At 42.9% G+C, this 20,715-nt stretch overlaps 1 protein-coding gene across 1 annotated transcript in view; it reads left to right on the top strand.

Annotated features, from left to right (window-relative positions):
* The first annotated feature begins 5,414 nt into the window (after positions 1-5,414).
* LOC134345458 (ephrin type-B receptor 1) overlaps positions 5,415-20,715 on the top strand; it is a 700,860-nt gene continuing 685,559 nt past the window's right edge. The window contains exon 1 of the mRNA XM_063046149.1: positions 5,415-5,635. Coding sequence (XP_062902219.1) covers positions 5,584-5,635 — 52 coding nt within the window. The 5' untranslated portion in view covers positions 5,415-5,583. The remainder of the gene's footprint in view (positions 5,636-20,715) is intronic.

The raw sequence follows: 20,715 nt of genomic DNA, 5'->3' as shown, positions 1-20,715 counted from the left end.
TTATTTTGACACTGGCTCACCAGATGATTCAAGATTCAAATACATTTGTTGTCAAAGAATGTACACATTATACAACCTTGAGATTTGCAAAGCAAGAAACTCAAAATAACTCAATTAAAGGAAAAAAGAATAAAAATAAAAAGACTTGATGTGCAAGAGAAAGAAAAAAATTACAAACCATGTAGATAATTCAAGCAAACAACAGCATTCCCAAATAAAACTGAATCCTCAGTTCCAAACCTGGGAGCAGCCGAGAGCAGGCCCAAAGCCTTGCTTATCAGTTCATCATATTAGCGGGCACGGAGCACAGCAGCCCGGGCAGTCTTCATAGCCTCAGCGCCATGGAGATGACCATCATGGAGAACCAGTGATTGGCTCTCATCCCGACTGACACCCTGTCTTTTCAGTCTATCTGGGCCGGCGTTTAAATTGTCCAAACAATAGAGCAGTGAAAGGCTCTGGCATCCTGGAAAGAGGTGTGAGGATCACGAAGAGTGAGTGAAATCAGCTCTCACCTCCAATCAGTGCTGACATTTAAATTGTCTAAACAACGAATCGTACTTTGCACTAGGATCCGGCTGAGCCGAAAGGCTCTGGGCCTAGACCATGCCACCTAGTGACTGGCTGCAGACGCAGATTTTCTCGCCCAACTCGAAGCCGCCCTCAAGGTCTTCAAATCACCTCACACCCAGGCCTCGAATTCTCCTTTGGTGCCCAGACCGATCCAACCTCGCTCCCGAGCCAGTTGTATGGGCACTGAATCGCCTCTGCAACGATTATGCAATACATCATGTTGCGGATGATGTTGGCTACACTGCCTTAACACGCACTCCATTACCCCATTCTCTTTAAACTCACTCAGGTCCATTTTTCATGATATATTGAAACTCACCTGGGACTCTTTTCCTACATTCCTTTTGATTTTCCATAATCCCCTGAAACTCACTGGTAACCTTGTTCCCAAATTCCAGTTACACTCAATGGGCTGTCTGGAAGTGTACTATAACACTGAGTAATATCCAGTAAAAGTGAATTAATAGCAGACATCCCACTCTGCAAAAACTCATTTCAGGGAGGTAGCACCATCAATTTGCGAGAGATTCCCGGAATTTGTGGGAGAGGTGGGATATCTGCAATAGAGTAGCTCCTTAGCAGCTAGCCGGCTAGTTTAAATAACGTTAGCTATGCTAATGAATGAATGACACCTGTTAAACACACCTCAACATGCCTTTTACAGTCTTAACCCACCATGGGCAATAGAAAAGTCACTGTTGCAAACAGCGCAGCGAGCAACACTGTCATTATTTTGACCTCTATTAGGCAGGGGTACACTTTAGTGCAGTGTGGGGTGATGTACGTTTTATATTTTTTTTTGGAACACTCTGCCATGGCGCACTCTTGCTTTTTCACGTGCGCTTTCTCTCTCTCTCTCTCTCGTGGTCACTCTCGCTTGCTTTCTCTCTTGCTCGCGCGCTCTTGCTTGCTTGTTCTCGCTTGCTTTCTCTTGCTCGCTCGCTCTCAAAAAAAATTGATTTCCGTGATATTGTATATAATTTGCCGGCATCAGAGAGCCTCTATTAATATGCGGGAAACTCCCGGTACTTCTGGGAGAGGTGGGATGTCTGTAATAGTGTGTTGAGTTGTGATGGAAAAATAATTAATAGTCTGGAAAATCTGTTATTCAAGTCCTGAGAGTGCCTGATTACTGGTGTCCTACTTGGTAGGAAAATGCAGCAGCCATTTGTTCACAGTAAGATCCCACAAAATGCAGTGTTTACTGAGGTATTGATTGAGGGCTTTGTTCTCTGCTCTTGTTTTGAATAGTATCATGGGATTGTTTACAAAAAACACTTAAGAATTGACATCAGGAACAAGGCCATGCACCCTTTTAGCTGCCTGTATCATTCATCAAAAGACAATGGCTTATCTTCATCTGTCTATGCCCCATACCTTTTTACAAAGAACAGACTGCTGGAGGAACTCTGCAGGCCAGGCAGCATTTGTGGAAGGAAATTGACTGTTGATGTTGCTGGTTGAAATGTTCCATCTCTTGTGCCCTGGTTTCACTTTGTTCCCTTAATATCCATGCACTTACTGGTCTCCGAACGAACTCAGTGAGCTGACCTCCACAGCCATCTGAGATGAAGCATTCACCATCCTCTGCATGAAGAAATTGCTCCAAATCACAATACTAAATGGTCTACCCCCTATTCTGAGACCTTGTTCTAGTTGCCAAGCTTTGTCCGAATGTTCCACATTTCACTGAGATCACCTCTTATTCATATAAACTCTAGAGAATACAGTCTCAAACAACAAAACTATGTCATCTCACTGAGGCCCCATATAATTAAAAGTCTGACGACTTTATTCCTGTACTCAAACCCTCTTTAAATAATGGGAAATATATTGCTTGTTGTAGCTGCATGTTAGTTCTCAGTGAACAGTGTACAGGTAGCTTACGTCCATGTTTTTGACATTACCTAGGAGATGCACTTCATGGGTTCTACCACCTTACCACGAACACCATATTACACAGGCCAAAAAGCTTCAACATACTAGTAACAGCTGTCGTTAAAACATTTAGATGTATCCGATGACAGACATTCCCTTTGTTCTACACACGCTTCTGCACCCCATCTTCTCTCCTCCTGACAGTGAACTTGTATCACAAACAACAGGAATTCTGCAGATGCTGGAAATTCAAGCAACATACATCAAAGTTGCTGGTGAACGCAGCAGGCCAGGCAGCATCTATAGGAAGAGGCGCAGTCGACGTTTCAGGCCGAGACCCTTCGTCAGGACTAACTGAAGGAAGAGTGAGTAAGGGATTTAATCCCTTACTCACTCTTCCTTCAGTTAGTCCTGACGAAGGGTCTCGGCCTGAAACGTCGACTGCACCTCTTCCTACAGATGCTGCTTGGATAGACTGGGCTTGTTTTCCCTGGGAGAGGGAGCTAAAGGGTGACCTGGTAGAAGTATATAAACTCAAGAAGTGCATAGTGGTGTGCCTCAGGGGTCTGTTCTGGGATCCTTACTCTTTGTGATTTTTATAAATATCCTGGATGAGGAAGTGGAGGGATGGGTTAGTAAGTTTGCAGACGACACAAAGGTTGGAGGTGTTGTGGATAGTGTGGTGGGTTGTCAGAGGTTACTGCGGGACATTCACAGGATGCAAAACTGGGCTGAGAAGTGGCAGATGGGGTTCAACCCAGATAAGTGTGAGGTGGTTCATTTTGGTAGGTTAAATATGATGGCAGAATATAGTATCAATGGTAAGACTCTAGGCAGCGTGGAGGATCAGAGGGATCTTGGGGTCTGAGTCCATAGGACACTCAAAGCAGCTGCGCAGGTTGACTCTGATGTTAAGAAGGCATACGGTGTATTGGTCTTCATCAATCGTGGAATTGAATTTAGGAGCCGAGAGGTAATGTTGCAGCTATATAGGACCCTGGTCAGACCCCACTTGGAGTGCTGTGCTCAGTTCTCGTCACCTCAGTACAGGTGATGTGGAAACCATAGAAAGGGTGCAGAGGAGATTTACAAGGATGTTGCCTGGATTGGGGAGCATGCCTTATGAAAACAGGTTGAGTGAACTTGGCCTTTTCTCCTTGGAGCGACAGAGGATGAGAGATGACCTGATAAAGGTGTATAAGATGATGAGAGGCATTGATCGTGTGGATAGTCAGAGGCTTTTTCCCAGGGCTGAAATGGTTGCCACAGGAGGGCACAGGTTTAAGGTGCTGGGGAGTAGGTACAGAGGAGATGTCAGGGGTAAGTTTTTTACTCAGAGAGTGCGTGGAATGGGCTGCTGGCAACGGTGGTGGAGGCGGATACGATCGGGTCTTTTAAGAGACTTTTGGATAGGTACATGGAGCTTAGAAAAATAGAGAGCTATAGGTAAGCCTAGTAATTGCTAAGATAGGGACATATTCAGCACATTTTTGTGGGCCGAAGGGCCTGTATTGTGCTGTAGGTTTTCTATGTTTCTATATGGTAAATAGTCATAATTTTTCCCCATGGTATCAAAAGGAAGAGGTCATAGGTTTAAAGTGAGAGCAAAGAATTTTAAAGAGCATCTGAGGGAGTTGTTGTTTTTGACCATAAACATATGAACAGTATAGGCTGTTAGGCCAATTGGGTCTGCTCAAACATTCTACTATGGCTGATTTATTATCCCTCTCAACCCCATTCCACTACCTTCCCCCATACCCTTAACTCCCTTACTAATCAGGAACCTTCAAACTCTGCTTTAAATATACCCAGTGACTTGGCCTCCACAGCTGTCTGTGGCAATGAATTTCACAGATTCACCACCATCTTGCTGAAGAAAATCCTCCTTATCTCTGCTCTAAAGTGATATCCTTGTATTCTGAGGCTGTGTCCTCTGGTCCTAGACTCTCCCACTATCGGAAACATTCTCTCCAAGTCCGTTCTATACAGGCTTTTCTATATTTGATAGGCTTCAATGAGATTCCCCTTCATTCTTCTGAATTCCAGCAAGTACAGTCCCAGAGCTATCAAACGCTCTTTTACACAGTGAGTGGTTGCTATCTGGAACCTGCTTCCAGAGAAGGTGGTGGAATTAGATACAATCATTACATTTAAGATGCATTTAGACAGACAAGAAATATACAAGGCATTGAAGGATATAGTCCTATGTGGGAAAATAGGATAGTGTAGATGGGCAAGATGGTTGGCATTGACATGATGGGCTTAAAGGCCTGTTTCTGTGCTGTACAACTCTAAAATTTCATACTTGCAACATGTTTTCTGGTACATGTCCACCCAGTTCCCTTTCATTCCTTTGTCAGCCACTAAGAGATAATTTACAGAAAGTTTACATAATTAATCCTTCACCACGCCCAAAGAAACCCATAGCCCACTCGTTCACAGTGAGAACTTGTAAACTTCATGTAGACGGCGCCTGCGGACTGGATCGAGTCCAGTTTACAGCCACACGTTTGATTTCTAACACGGAGAAGCAAGGCACTGCAACTGCAGGAATCTAGGGCAGTAACCACTCTGCCAAAGGAAAACAGCAGCTCGAGCACCATCCGTGGTGGAAAGGAATTGCCAATGTTTTTGGGATTAATCTCGAACTTTTATTTTTTAACTGTTTCTTTAACTAAGTCGCTGGGCCGTTGATCTGCAAACCCGATTCTGTTCCTCTTCCCACCCACCTTCCTGCAGTTTATGCTTTTAGTTCAGATGTCCAGCATCCGCAGACTTTTCCGATAATCACCATGAACAATAAGTGGAAAGGAGGCTGCTAATTGGCGAAGTGCGGACTGAGTGCGCAGTACTCTATGCTCCCACTAGATAGTGCCATTTACTTTTCTTTGCACTCGCAGTGCCCAGAATTGTGCAAACTTGGCTTTTTCCTGCACTCAGCCCCGGCTCGTCAGGAGTGGTGGTGGGTCGGCGCGGATGCTGATTGGTTGGCTGTGGAGTAGTGGGAGGCGGCGATTGGAGGGGCTGGGCTGTCGGTGTGAGTGGAGCGCTTCGCTGCCCATCTAGCAATGCAACGCACACATACATGCACACATATTAGCATCAGCGAGAGACCTCCGGGCACGATAGAGCATGGCTTCTCTTCTCTTCCTCTGCCTGCTGCCTGCAGTTGCTGCTGTGGAAGGTAACCCCCGCCCCTTACCTGTGCAGCCTTGCAGTGGTGTGAAACTTGCATGTTTAAAACAGAAAAAAGTTGCAACTTAGCTTTACAGGGAGAGTGACATTCTTTCTGCTTGTTGAGGGGTAAAAGTAATGAATTTTGCATCTGCACATTGTGCTGTTGAGGGCGCGAACTCCCCATCTGCCCTTCGCAGCTGCAATGCAGCGAATGTTGCCCAAGGAGGCCAGCGTTCTTATAAAATGCCCTTCTAGATGCATAAAGGTGATGGGCTGAATGAATGAAGGAGTCACCGGTTTACTCGGGTTCCTTCTGCAGCCGAAGCTCCTCTCCCGATCTCTCTTCGTTTCCTGGTACTTGCTGCTGAGCATTCGTGCGTTGTATGGGGCAGTTTGGTGGAGACCGGGCTCCTGCGTGTTGTCCCTGTGTTGTGTGCGGCTGGAGGGGGCGGCCGGCCGTGGCAGGGCAGCTGCACATTCCAGCACAAGATTACAGCAGTTAGTGTTTGTGATTGCACCCCAGAAATCGAGTCCTCCCCCAGATGAGCGACTATGAAATGTCCCATTCATTGGGATTTTCCCCTATACCTGTGCAAGTGCTGTACTGGATCTGGGTGTGATAAATGTGTGGCAGGTGTTTTGTGGGACAACGGAAGCTTCTCCCGGCGACCGTGTTAAACAATGGGCACAATTTCTGTGACTGCACTGGAACAGCTTCCTGAGTAATTCCGATTGTTTGGACGATACAACGCGAACAGTCATCATATCGAAATGTTTTTACTGTAATGAGCAAAGTTGCATTAAATTTGCCTTCTGTATTTTTCCTTCCCTCCTGTCTTCTGACACTAATCATTCTCTCTACCTCTTCCAATTGGTGTTTAAAGCGTTCGGGAAGTCGACAGGATGAGGATGACACTCATTCAATCTCACGGAAGCAGTGCGTCTTTAAAGAATGTGCAGTGCTTCCAAACATGCACGAATCTAGTGTTTAATTGTAATATTTCATGGTGCTTGCTATTGTTTTACTTTCGCTGCCTTATCGTATTTCTGAGATGCAATAACCTGTTAGTTTAATACAACCTGCCAGATCTGAATCAGGAAAGCGGTGCTTGCATCTGTTTAAGAATCTGTAGAGCACGAAAATAAATTAATTTGTTTTTTGGAGCCATAATTTGTCCAGCGTTGTTCTAGCTGGCAGTGAGAAGAATGGATAGAATATAGGATAGCTTCATTATCGTAACGGGTGCCTTCGAAATGCTTGTTGAGCTGTTTGAGGAGTGCCTCAATGTCGCCACTCTCTAAATTCATTAATACATTGCTTCCAATGAGACTTCTAATGAGGGTCTCTAGGGGAGATCGGCTTCACAACCCGTCCCTGCGCCTCCCCCAAGGCATTTCAAACGCATTTGCCTGCAAGTCACATCTTCCTCCATCACTAATCCAAAGGGGGATTTGTGAGATGTCAGGACAGCAAGAACGCCTTTCAGCTTGCAACAAGGGCAGCCGGGGAGCAGAGGAGGTGGATGGAGTTTGTGAGCTGGACACTGGAGCTGGCATCTGCGATTCTTGGCCACGGGGTTGGGACCTGGACAATATTCTGGTCCCTGCCAGGGTTGCATCTGTCCAACAGATACAAAGAGGAGAATTCCCTCCCCAGGACCTGGGATTATCTGAAAAGCCTCCACGTTGCATTTTAAGTTTTTAAAAGGAGCGTTGTGTTTTCCCCAGTGGGATCCATGAAATGTAAACCAATCATAAAGGCCCCAAAGGCCTTTATGGTACCCGAAGGCATCCCTCTGAGGTGATTTAAGGGTCACAGCTTCAAATGAAGTGGGAATTTGGTTTCAGCATACTTTGGGGCAGGGAACAGAGCTGCAAATGAAAAAATGCCCATTAGTGCTCAGTATCATAAGGCTGGTAGATTGAGTATTTGACGCATAGTGGCTTCAAACCCCGTCCACGTATTGTTTAATACAGCAATTCTGGGAGTAGCCGGCATTGCTGAGTATATCTCCTACTCCTATACACAGCAGTAACTGCTTACAGAGTACTTCAAAATCTTGTATGTGGTTATTTTAGTATCAAAACCCTGAAATGCAAGTTTATAAAATGGGGGAAACTCTGTGTTTATGTTTGGGTGTGTGTGTTTTTCTTTCTCTCTTTTTCTGTAGTTCCATGTCAGTGTGTGGGATTGTGTGCTTTGAGCGTTTGTACAGGTATGTCTGAAAGTGTGTGTGTGTGTGCGCGCGCGCCTTTGTGAGTGAGTGTGATCGAGTGTTTCCAAGTGTTTTTGTCCAAAACCTTTGTTAGTGGCTGTGTGCCCCCGATGAATTGGGGTGGGTATATGTTTCTCTGTTCGTGTGTGTGTGTGTGTCTGTCTATCCTTGATGTGTTTCTCCTAGCTGATGTTTCTGTATCTGCGTGCGTGTGTGTGTGCGTACGTGTGTGGATGTCTCCCAGTACTTCAATGTGCTACTGTATGTTCCCCTGTGTGTGCGTGTTTTCTGCTGAGTTGGTCTGTTGTCTGTGTCTCTCTCAGTGTATCTGTGCATTTTCAAGTCTCCCACAGTTTGTTTCCTTGAACTTGTATGTATCTCCATGAGTGGATGTGTACCTACATCTGTATGGGTGGGAGCTGCATGTGTGATTGCTCTCGTGCTCTCACACTCCCTGGCTAGTTACTGGTCTTCATTCCTGTGAATCATGTTGTGGCTGTTGCTGGGAAGTTTTAGATCAGGAGGTGCTCGAGGTAGGAATTCATGTGGCCAGGAGGGAACAGTTAGGAGTTTTCCCTCACATTGTATACCTTAAATAATTTACACAATTTAAATTCATGAACATAGAATTTGCCTCAAGTCATCAGGATCCCTTTAAAAGAAAAATGACCTTGTATGTCACACCATTATACATTATCGATTTGATCAACATTTATGTAAAGTCATCATATATATATCAAATTTAAAATGGTCAATACCATATTTATAGTCACTTCCAAACCTAAAGATTAGGATCCACAGCCAGTGGTAATGAAAAAGGATCTAGTGCTTTCCCAGCATACATGACAAATAAATTGTACCCAAGCTGGAGAAGAGTTTATTTACAGTTGTAATGAAGACACTTTAAATTTGCACTGCCTATAACTTATTGAATTGCAGTGCAGAAATCATTGTCATTTGAATTTGCCTGCACTGAAGTCACTTGACCTGAAATCATGATGCAGATTTGCAAAGAAGAGCTCCCCTATACTTTTTTTGAGTGTGGTTAGTTTACATTTTTGTTAAATAGTTGTTCTCTAAGATGTTTGAAAAATGACTTTGTAGAGTAAATTTGTTTTAGAATGCCAGAGTAAATGGAGTTGATTGTATCTTCTTGCCAGGCACGGACCATATTGGCACATCCTTAACATGCAATGTGCACATACTTGGCATTTTTCAGGGGAGAGTTGACCGGGACTGGTAACTGCTGTGTGAAGCAGTTGATATTTGTCAGCTTCTAACTGCTCTCTCTGCATGTTGAAGTCTGGGGTAGATCATCCTTGAACATAATAAATGGTGCAAGGAGCAGAGTGACTGACTGCTGCTCTTGTTGTGTATGGCACGTGATGTCTGTTTGACACTTCGTTCTCTCTGTGTACTGTATATGTGGTAATTGATTAATTGGATATTTGCGCACTGTGGTTTCAGTGAATAACAGAATAGAGGAGGAAGTAAATTGTCTCCCACTGTACTTCTGTTTGCAGCTGCTGTGCCACAGTGCCTCCTATTGGGGATGACGTACAGGCTTTCATTTTTGACTGAGGCTGTGGTGACCTGAGCTCTCTGATAATCCGCTTTAGTTAACATGGCTTCACTAAACAGCCTTTCAAATAAGCTGCTGAAACCCAAGACAATCCTTTGTGAGCCAGAACTCATCCGAATACAATTCCTTTCCAAGAGAGAGCAATGACTCATTCAGTTCTGTGATTTAGGGGAGCTTGATTGTTGGGGAGGGTTTAAACTAATTTGGCAGGGGGTACGGGAAAAACAGCAGTGATAGGGCTGAAATGGGGCAGCTGGTATACAAGCAGAGGCATTATGTAGTGAGACTGTTGGGAAGGGGAGAATGATGACAGCGCAAAATTGCAGTCAGTGGGATGAGTTGCAGTGCAATAAGGGGACAAAATTGAAAAGGGTGACAAATACAGGACTAAAGGTATTCCATTTGAATGCACACAGCTTACAGAATAAGGTAGATGATCTTGTAGCACAGTTAGAAATTTGGCAGGTATGTCATTGCGGTCATTAATGATTTGTGACTGAGAGAAGATTATAGTTGGGAGCTTGACATCCTAGAATACACGTAGTATTGAAAAGACAGGCAGGTAGGCAGAAGGTTTAGAAAATATCATGGCCTTCATAGTTTTTCCCTTTCTAGTCCTATTCTGTACGATCATTTACTTCAACCTTCTATGCAGGATTCCACATTCCAAGACTGGTGTAGGAGAGGTATCAGGCGTTTTGAAGATCTTTTTATAGACAATTGGTTTGCGACTTTTGAACAGTTGTCTACAAAGTTTAATTTACTGAATACTCTTTTTTAGATATCTTCAAAGTAGACATTTCAATAGCCCTTTAATACCACATTTTCCTGGACAACCTGATAAAAAATGTTTCTTCAAATGAACCGCTTGGATAAAGGTTTAATTTCTATTATTCGTGTCAAATTTATGAATCTCAGACGAGCCCCTTGTGATAAAATTAAAACTGCTTAGGAGCATGACTTAGGTTTTTCTTTGTCCGATGAGATTTGGGATTCAGTTCTTAAGTCAGTTAATTCAATTTCTTTATGTGCTCGTCATTGTCTTTTGCAGTTTAAAGTCATCCACAGGGCTCATATGTCTAAAACCAAATTGGCGAAGTTCTATCCTGATATTAGTCCCTGGTGCGACAAATGCAAAGGAGGTCAGGTTTCCCTTATTCATATGTATTGGGCCTGTCCTACTTTGGAAAAATTTTGGAAAGATGTTTTTTTAACTTTATCTTCTATATTAAATTGTCACTTGGAACCTGATCCTTTGATCGCTCTTTTCGGTACTTCTTGAGACTGACAAGCGTCTGATCCCGGCTAAATGACGAACATTGTCTTTTGCCTCTCTTTTAGCTAGACATGCAGTACTTCTTAAGTGGAGAGATGTACTTCCCCCTACCCATGCTCAATGGCTTAGGGATATTATGTCTTGTTTAGAGCTTGAAAAGATTTACTATTCACTTTTTAATTCGGACATAAAGTTTCATAAGGTGTGGGACCTTTTCTTGAATATTTTCATAATTCCCACATAGATTGATTGGTGTATTTTTTTTTCTACCCTTGATAGTCAGATCCTGCATTTCCAGCTTTCTTGGATTCTTTGATTAGGTAGCAGGCTGCTTTTTTAAAATTATTATTCATTTCTCTTTTTACTATAATATATAGTTCTGGGATGATAAAAGTTTATCTCAGAAGTCCTTTCAAATATTTATACTTATAATATAATGATTGGCTTGGAGTTGGATAGTGGGTGGGTTGGGTGCTTTCTGTTCTAATTTTTCGTTTTTTAATATGGGTGACTTGCTCATTTGTTAAGACATGTATTATTGCTATTTTTGTCGGTATTGCAATTATCCTTCTGTTTATACTATTGATTTTTTTTCTTCTACGTTGTAGTTTGTAGAAAATCATAAAATATTTAAAAAAAAGAATGGTTGGCATATCTCTATTGGTAAAAAAATGAAAAAAAAATCCTTAGAAAGAGGTGACATGGGATCGGAAGGTGTAGAATTCTTGTGGGTAGAGTTGATAATCTACAAGTGTAGAAAGACCCTGATGGGAGTTTGATACAGGCATCTGAACCGAAGCCAGGATATGGGCCATAAATTATAACAGGAGATAAAAAAGCCATGTCAAAAGGGTAATGTTACGATAGTCATGGGGGATTTCAATATGCAGGTAGAGTTGGAAAATTAAGTTGGTGCTGGATCGCAATAGAGAGAATTTGTAGAATATCTGTGAGATGGTTTGTAGAGTAGCTTGTCCTTGAGCCCACTAGGGGATCAGCTATTCTTGATTGGATGTTGTATGATGAAATGGATTTCATTAGGGAGCTTAAGGTAAAGGAAACATTCGGAGTCAATGATCATAATATGGTAGAATACACCCTGCAATTTGAGAAAGAGAAGATAAATTCAAATGTATCGTTATTACAGTGGAGTAAAGGAAGTTATAAGGACATGAGATAGGAGCTGGCCGAAGATGATTGGAAAGGGACACTAGTAGGGATGATGACAGAATAGCAATGGCTGGATTTTCTGGGAACAATTCGGAAGGCACAGGATAGATACATCCTAAAAAAAAAGGAAGGATGACGCAACCATGGGTGACAAGGGATATCAAAGCCAACATGAAAGCAAATAAGAGGGCATATAATAGAGCAAAAATTAGTGGGAAGTTAGAGAAATTGGGGAATTTCCAACAGAAGATAATTAAGAAAGCCATAAGGAGGGAAAGATGAAATATGAATGTAAGCTAGCCGGTCATATCAAAGAAATACTAAAAGTTTCTTCAGATATATGAAGAGTAAAAGAGAGATGAGGGTAGATATTTGACTGCTGGAAAATGATGCTGGAGAGGTGGTAATAGGAACAAGGAAATGGCAGACTAATTGAGTAAGTATTTTGCATCAGTCTTCACTGTGGAAGACACTGGCAGTATGCCGGAAGTTATAGAATATCAGGAGGCAGAAGTGAGTGCAGTTGCTATTAATAGGAAGCAGGTGTTTGCGAAACTGGAAGGTTTGAAGGTAGTTAAGTAACCTGGACCAGAAGGACTACACTCCAGGTTCTGAAAAAGGTAGCTGAAAAGATTGTGGAGGCATTAATAATGATCTTACAATAATCAGTAGAGTCTGGCATGGTTTTGGCGGACTGGAAAATTGCAAATGTCACTTCACTGTTCAAGAAAGGAGGGAGGCAGAAGAAAATAGGCCAGTTAACATGACGTCAGTGGTTGGGAAGTAGTTGGAGTCAATTGTTACGGATGTGGTTTCGGGGTACTTGGAGACACATGAAAAAACAGACCAAAGTCAGCATGGTTTCCTCAAGAGAAAGCTTGCCTGACAAATTTGTTGGAATTATTTGACAAAATAACAAGCAGGGTTGACAATGAAGAATCGGTCGATGTTGTCTACTTGGTTTTTCAAAAAGCTATTGACAAGATGCCGCACATGAGGCTGCTTAGCAAGATAAGAGCCCATGGTATTACAGGAAAGATGCTAGTAAGGATAGAGCATTGGCTGATTGGCAGGATACAAACTATGTGGGGGGCGGGGAGAGAACCTTTTTTGACTGGCTGCTGATGACTAGTGGTGTTCCGTGGGGGGGGGCGGTTCCTGTTTTTTTACATTTATATGAATAATTTGGATAATGGAATTGATGGCTCTGTGGCCAAGTTTGTGGATGATACAAAGATAGAAGATAGGTGGAGGGGTGGAGGGGCAGCTAGTGCTGAGGAAGCAGAGAGGCTACAGAACAACTTGGACAGATTTGGAGAAAGGGCAAAGAATTGGCAGATGGAATACAGTGTTGGGTTGTGTATAGTCATACAGTTCGGTAGAAGAAATGAAAAGGTTGATTTTTCAAAATGGGGAGAAATTATAAAAATACAAGATGTAAAAAGATGTTGGAGTCCTGCAGGGTTCCATAAAGATTAATTTGCAGGTTGAATTGGCGGTGAGGAAGGCAAATGCAATGTTAGCATTCACTTCTGGAGGACTAGATATAAAAGCAAGGATGTGATGCTGAGGCTTTATAAGGCATTGGTCAGACCTCACCAAATGGGGTTTTGTGAGCAGTTTTGAGCCCCTTACGTAAGATAGGATGTGTTGACTGTGGGGTGCGTTCAGAGGAGGTTCAGGAAGCTGATTCTGGGAATGAAGGACTTTTTACGTGAGGAATATTTGATCGCTCTGAGCCTATATTTGCTGGATTTTTTTAAGAATGGGGGGTGGAAATCTTATTGAAACCTATTGCATGTTGAAAGGCCTAGACAGAGCAGATGTGGAGAGGATGTTCCCCGTAGTGGGTGAGTCTAGGACAAAAGGGCGTAGCCTCAGGATAGAGGGATGTCCATTTAGAACAAATATGAGGAATTTCTTTAGCCAGAGGGTGGTAAATCTGTGGAATTCGTTGCCACAGGCGGCTGTGAAGGCCAGGTCATTGGATGTATTTCAGGTGGAGGCTGATTTAGTCAGGGCATGAAAGATTATGGGGAGAAGGTAGGTAAATAGGGTTGAGAGGAAAATGGATCAGCCATGATGAAATGGCAGAGCAGACTCAATGAGCCAAATGGCCTAATTCTGCTCCTATATCTTATGGCCTTGGTTTGTATAGTCCTCTGCTATCACAGATTGGTCTGATAATTGAATGGAATAGCATTGGAGATGGGCAGGATGATCTGCCCTTGTGGCTTTGCTTTGCACTGCAATTGAATTTTAGTAAAGCTTGCGATTTAATCGGGGGAAGGCATTTTGCCCAAGGCCCATGTGTGCTATAAGAGTTATTTTGAGCCTGTCTTGGAAGTGGACCAGGGTCAGAGGTTTATTGACATTCCTTTGGTGGCCCTCTGCTCACTACGTAGCACAAGGTCATATTGGTCTCGTGGTTTATCTGTGTGCTGTTTGGCATTGCCTTTGTAACTCCAGTAAAGAGCTTGAAAAGAAGGTTGTCTTCAAAGGTTTGTTAACTCTGGGAGCAGTGAAAGCCTCAGTGGAAAGTGGCACTGCCCCATGTTTATTTCCTGCTGGAGATCCCAGATAGAGCAATGTTGCAGAATCACTGAGCTGACCCCAGATGCTGGGTGATGGAGGTGTGAGGGGTGGGGATGGGGAACAAGAGCAACAAAAATCAGTTGAACAGAACAAAGAATTTGGGTGGCTTCTTCCACCTTCAACCCTGGCAGTTCATTCTGAAACTGACACCTGTTTTAGGATGAATGTGTGGGAGCCTATAAAAAGAGGGCAAAATATTAGAAATATTTCCCTTGGTTCCTGAACTTCCGGACCCCGGGATCAAATTCAATGGGTCGAATGGCCTATTTCTGCTCCTGTTTCTCATCCTGCTTGGATTTCTGCAGAGTTAACAGGAGCAAGGAGGTATGATCGTGTGTTCCTCCTCACGCTCCCAACACTGCTTACCTTGACGGAGGTTGTTTGCATGTTGTCAGAAATACTTTGAGTGGGCTGTGATCTCCACTGTTACATGAAGCAAACACGACCCATTTCCATAGCAACCTCCCAGCCCCTAATACAGGGCATTCTAAACTTAGCTAGTCCCAAGCACTGTTCAAGCACAGAGATGTTTATAAATCTGTAAGTGTGCGCTTCTAAAGGCCGGTCCAAGATTTGCATCTCATTAGACTTCACACCCCACACTACAGCTCAAAGAATATTGCTGAAAAGACTGGAAAGGAGACAATCATTGGACATCTGGAACCAGGCTGAATGGTGAGGCTAGCCATTATCTCCTTAAACTGGTGGGATTTAATAATTTCATTGGAAATAGAGAAATGATTGCAGTGAACTGGAGAAATTTGATAGAAAGCAAGAAATGAAGTGAAAAAAGAACTTCAAGTGAGAAAGATTTGGAAAGGTAAAGTAGGAATAAAACACTTTGAACACTTTTTAAACATCCTGCCAACCTCCTCATTAAAATGGTTCTTGTGCTGCCAGGTAACCTTTCTGCACTGAGAATTGGTTTAGACCACTCAATATTAGCAATGTCATGAAATCCATCTAGTGGTTGAGCAAAGCCAACAATGGGGAATCTCTGTCCTTAACTTGTGGCAATTGGCATTTTATAAACACTTTCACACAAACATGTCAGCTTCATGATTGCTCGCCTAGATCAGTAACTAGATTTACTACCTACATTTGGAAAAATGTATCCAGTCAGCTCAACTTTACCACATCTGTAGTCCAAAACATAATATTGAAAGCTCCACAGATTCAGGATAAGGACCCGCATTCAGGTTGGCTGGCTGTACCATAGTAAAACAATACAGCATCACAGCCTCAATATTGATCTTCAGTTCACTTTTGAGAAAAGCTGCATAATTTCAAACCAAGACCACGGGGGTTACTCTCTGCTACATCTACCTCATTAACACTCAACTCCTAAGGACATTTATAAGAGTGGAGTATATATTTACATATTACATTCAGAGTATTTTTCTCCTGTTCTGAGCAGCATCACTAAGTATAAAGTGGTGGAGATATTCCATCAAACATTGCATTATTCTTTCTCCTCCATGGAAAGGACCTGGGCCTGATCCCTTGTGCCCTCTAAACCAGCAAGGCTTTTTTCTCCTGTTCTCTCTTTAACTTGCCCTGGTTCACTGAAAAAATGATTATACTGCTGTGTCAAACAAATCAAAGTGAACTAGAAATATGGGCACACGGGATTGCAGATCTGAAGATTTGGAGTAACATCCAAAGCACTGGAGGAACTCAGTGGGTCAAGGCAGCATGTGTAGAGGGAAATGGACAGTCAACGCTTCAAGGGCAGAACGATGGAGGGGAAATGGTCAGTATTAAAGGTGGAGGGAAGTGCTGGCTAAGTCCAGCACCATCGAATTACTCTAGTTTCTGGATTATCAGAGTTCTGCTGACCTGCCCTTAGTTTCCAGTCCTATCTTGCGCTTGTTCACGCACACTTGCTGTGGATATGGAAATGCTTCTATGCGAAAATTCCCAATCTTGTTTTCAGGCCTAGGTAGATTAGTCAATGATCTGAGCTTTATGCTCTACAATACTGCTATCGCCTATGTTGAGAATATTCATGGGATCTCTCCTTAGTTCTCAGTCAGAGTAATACCTTTACATCATGTAATTCCCCCCATCATCCCACAAGCTTGCATCATCATCCATCACCCATTTATCACTAATGTGGATCCTGGTGCGGTGTTTCCTTCCTTTGATTTCTCAGGTTACTGAAGTCAGTGATGGGACCCCACCTAAACACTACTTAAAAGGTTCTTAATGATCTCAAATTTAAGAGGATGGGCAAGGGGTGGGTTCCCCCCCTCTTTTCCTTCTCCCTGGGCCTCCTGTCCCATGATCCTCTCATATCCCTTTTGCCAATCAACTGTCCAGCACTTGGCTCCATTCCTCCCCTCCTGTCTTCTCCTATCATTTTGGATCTCCCCCTCCCCCTCCCACTTTCAAATCTCTTACTAGCTCTTCTTTCAGTTTGTTCTGACGAAGGGTCTTGGCCCGAAACGTCGACTGTACCTCTTCCTAGAGATGCTGCCTGGCCTGCTGCATTCACCAGCAACTTTGATGATAGTGTAGTGGTTAGTGTGACACTAATACAGCTTGGGGTGTTGGAGTTTGGAGTACAAAACTGACATAGTTTTCGTCCTCTCCATGGAATATATGTTTTTTTCCAGGTGTTCTGGTTTCCTCTCTCAGTCCAAAGATGTACTGGTTAGTAGGTTATTGATCATTGTAAATGTTCCCTGGATTAGGCTTGGGGATTGCTGGACAGTGCAGCTGAAAGGGCCGTAAGGGCCTATTCCGCACTTCCTCTAAAATAAAAAAAAATCCTTCTCTCTTCTTGCATTAAACCCATGCTTTCCAGTTTTTAATTCCTCTTCCCTGGGAAGAAAGATATGTATGTTCACCACATCTACGCCTCTCAGTTTTTCATGAAAACTTGATGTTTTGGTAATGGCTAGTTTTTAGAAAATGTGTTGCCTATTTGAATAATTTTGCCCTTCTGGCAAACTGCCATCTCTGTCCTATGGGATTAGTAACAAGACAAAGTGGTCTGTCTATCAGGGACTGCTCTGGGTACTTACTGTAGTTTACTGGAAAATTCTGAGGCTCTGCTGGCTGCTTGCAAAATGTATCTGAGGTAAAATATTGAGGGAAAGTGGAGATTGCTTTTACGTGCATAGAAGGCTTGTTAATGACCTAGTGAAAGGCATTTATCACATTCCATGGATACCTCTTCTCTTTTTTACACTTAATCCAATAATGGTTGTTAAATAAAAGTTGGCTTTAACACCAGTCTACCTGGTGAATTAATGTTCCGATAAAAGTCATCCATTGTAATTGGTGTCGACTGTGCAGCGTGTTGATATGTATACACTGAGGTTTTGGAGCAACTGCTGTATCAATGAGATCCACAGCAAGGCACTGACACTGGACATCAGTGAACAGAGATTTTCCGGAGCTGGAGGGCTCCTTTAGCTTTGCACCCCAAGTATTGTCAAGATGAAGCACAGCTCACTGTGAATGCTGTTAAACCTGATATCCTGAAATCAAAAAATCCAGCGGTGAATGAAAATGAGTCTTCGTTCTTAAAGTTTGAATATGTTCTACTGTTTAATTGGTGAACATTTTGTCCTCTTGGTGAGCACTGCAGTTAGATTCCTGTAAAAACAAAACCCATAGGCCTGCCAAGAGTATTATGTACTATTAGTATGTTGGATACAGATATGACTTGGTGAAACCAGCGTTTAATGCATGTTCACATTTACACTGGGTAGTTGGTTGGTAGTTGTCACCTTCCCGTGCTGAAGTGCTGGCACTGAAGATCTGTCAGTTCAGGCTCTTTGATGTTATTTCCTCTCCTTAGACACCTCAGAGGCAACCTTTGGGCCTTTCCGAGCTGATGCTAGGTGGTGGCTTCCTTTTCCTTGTCTCAGTGATGAGGTGGTTTGAGCAGATGCCAGAGCAAGGTTTGCCTCTATTCCAGTCAGAGAAACCCACAAGGAAAGTAATCAGAGTCAGGTTTAATATCACCAAGATGTGCCGTGAAACTTGTTAACTTAAACAGCAGCAATACAATGGAGTACATGAAAAATAAATGTAGAGGGAAAAAACACTGAATTACAGTAAGTGTGTTTGCATGAATGTGTGTATGTATATATTTAGATGAGTCAGTGCAAAACAAAAGTAGTGAGGTAGTGTTCTTGAGATCAATGTCCATTTAGAAATTGGGTGGCAGAGGGGAAGAAGCTGTTCCTGAAATGCTGAGTATCTCCTTCCCGATAGTAACAATGAGAAGAGGACAGGTCCTGGGTGATGGGATCCTAATGATGGATCCTGCCTTCCTAAGGCACTGCTACTTGAAGAAGCTGACAAGTCAGCATTCTTCCTTCAAAGGGATTTGATGGTACAATAAAACTGCAATAATCCATTGCCCAACCATTTGGAAATCCAAGTAGTTTATCATCTGGCTTGCTGGGTGCTAACTCCTCTGTTTCCTTCCATTTACCCAGAGCCTAATTTTCACACTTTCTTGAAATTCAGCCTGGTTTGGTCACCTGCATTCCCCTGTTCGTCATTCCCCAACAGACTTTACATTCACCTGATCTATGCCCTTGTGATTTTATATACATCCTCATTCTCCTATACTGCAATGAATAAAGGAGAAAAGAGTCACGTGGGGTGCCTGCTTGCACCAGGACAGCATTGTCATTGGCACCAGTAGCTTAGAGACTCAACAGGGTAATCTATAAACATCTCTCTCTTTGGAAACAAAAATTGAATGGTTGGGCATGGTAGCACTAATGTTCTGAGGTGTGCCTATTTCAATGCAAGGAGTAATATAGGAAAGGCAAATGAGCTCAAGGCATGGATCAACAGATGGAATTATGATATTGTAGCCATTAACAAGACTTGGTTGCAAGAGGGGCAGGACTGGCAGCTCAATGTTGCGGGGTTCCATTGTTTCAGATGTGATAGGAGGGATTAACTGGGGAGAGGTGAAATGTCAGGGAAAATGTCATGGCAGTGCTCGGACAGGACAGGCTGGACAGCTGCCTACTAAGGCAATATGGGTGGAACTGAGGAATAAGAAAGGTATGACCACATTAATGGGGCTACATTAGGGTTAGGGTTATAGACTACCCAACAGTCCATGAGATTTGGAGGAACAAATTTGTAGAGAGCTGGCCGACTGTTGTAAGAAACATAATGATGTGGTAGGTGATTTTAACTTTCCATATATTGATTGGGATTCTCATATTGTAAAAGGGCTCTGTCCCTCTGAATATACCTCTTGCCCATCCTCTGGGTCACCCCCCCCCGTCTTTCTCCCTAGGCCTCCTGTCCCATGATCCTCTCGTATCCCCTTTTGCCTATCACCTGTCCAGCTCTCGGCTCTATCCCTCCCCCTCCTGCCTTCTCCTATCATTTTGCATCTCCCCCTCCCCCTCCAGTTTTCAAATCCCTTACTCACTCTTCCTTCAGTTAGTCCTGACGAAGGGTCTTGGCCTGAAACGTCAACTGCGCCTCTTCCTATAGATGCTGCTTGGCCTGCTGCGTTCACCAGCAACTTTGATGTATGTTGGATGTAATAGAATTTGTCAGCTGTGTTCAGGGAAATCTCTTTAATCAATACATAGAGGTCCCAAATAGAGTAAATGCAGAAGTTTGTATAGGGGAAAGCTTTACATCTAGTGATCATGATGCCATTAGTTTCAAAGTAATTATGGAAAAGATTAAGTCTGGCCCTCGGGTTGAGATTCTAAATTGGAGAAAGGCCAATTTTGATGGTATCAGAAAGGAACTGGCAAGTGTGGATTGGGACAGGTTGTTTTCAGGCAAAGGTGTGTTTGGTAAGTGTGGGGCCTTTAAAAGTGAAATTTTGGAAGTATAGAGTTTGTATATTTCTGTCAGAATAAACGGCAAGGTCAATAGGTTTTTGAGAGATATTGAGACCCTTGTTAAGAAGAAGGCACATAGCAGGTATAGGCTGGTAGAAATAAATAAGGTACTTGAGGTGTATAGTGAATACGAGAGACACTTAAAGAAATCTGGAGGGCTAAAAGATGGCATGAAGTTGTTCTAGCAGACAAAGAGAAGAAGAAATCCAAGGGAATATACAGATATGTTCAGAGCAAAAAGAGCACGGGCTAAAATTGGTCCTCTTGAAGATCAGAATGGTAATCTGTGCATGGAGCTGAAAGAGAAGGGGGAGATCTTGAATGGAATTTTTGCATCTGTATTTATTCGGAAGATGGACACAAGAGTTTATAGAAGTAAAGCAAAATAGCGGTGAGGTCATG

This window comes from Mobula hypostoma, chromosome 4, assembly GCF_963921235.1.
Source record: "Mobula hypostoma chromosome 4, sMobHyp1.1, whole genome shotgun sequence".
In the NCBI taxonomy this organism is placed as follows: domain Eukaryota; kingdom Metazoa; phylum Chordata; class Chondrichthyes; order Myliobatiformes; family Myliobatidae; genus Mobula; species Mobula hypostoma.
This window is presented reverse-complemented; position numbering and strand designations above follow the sequence as displayed.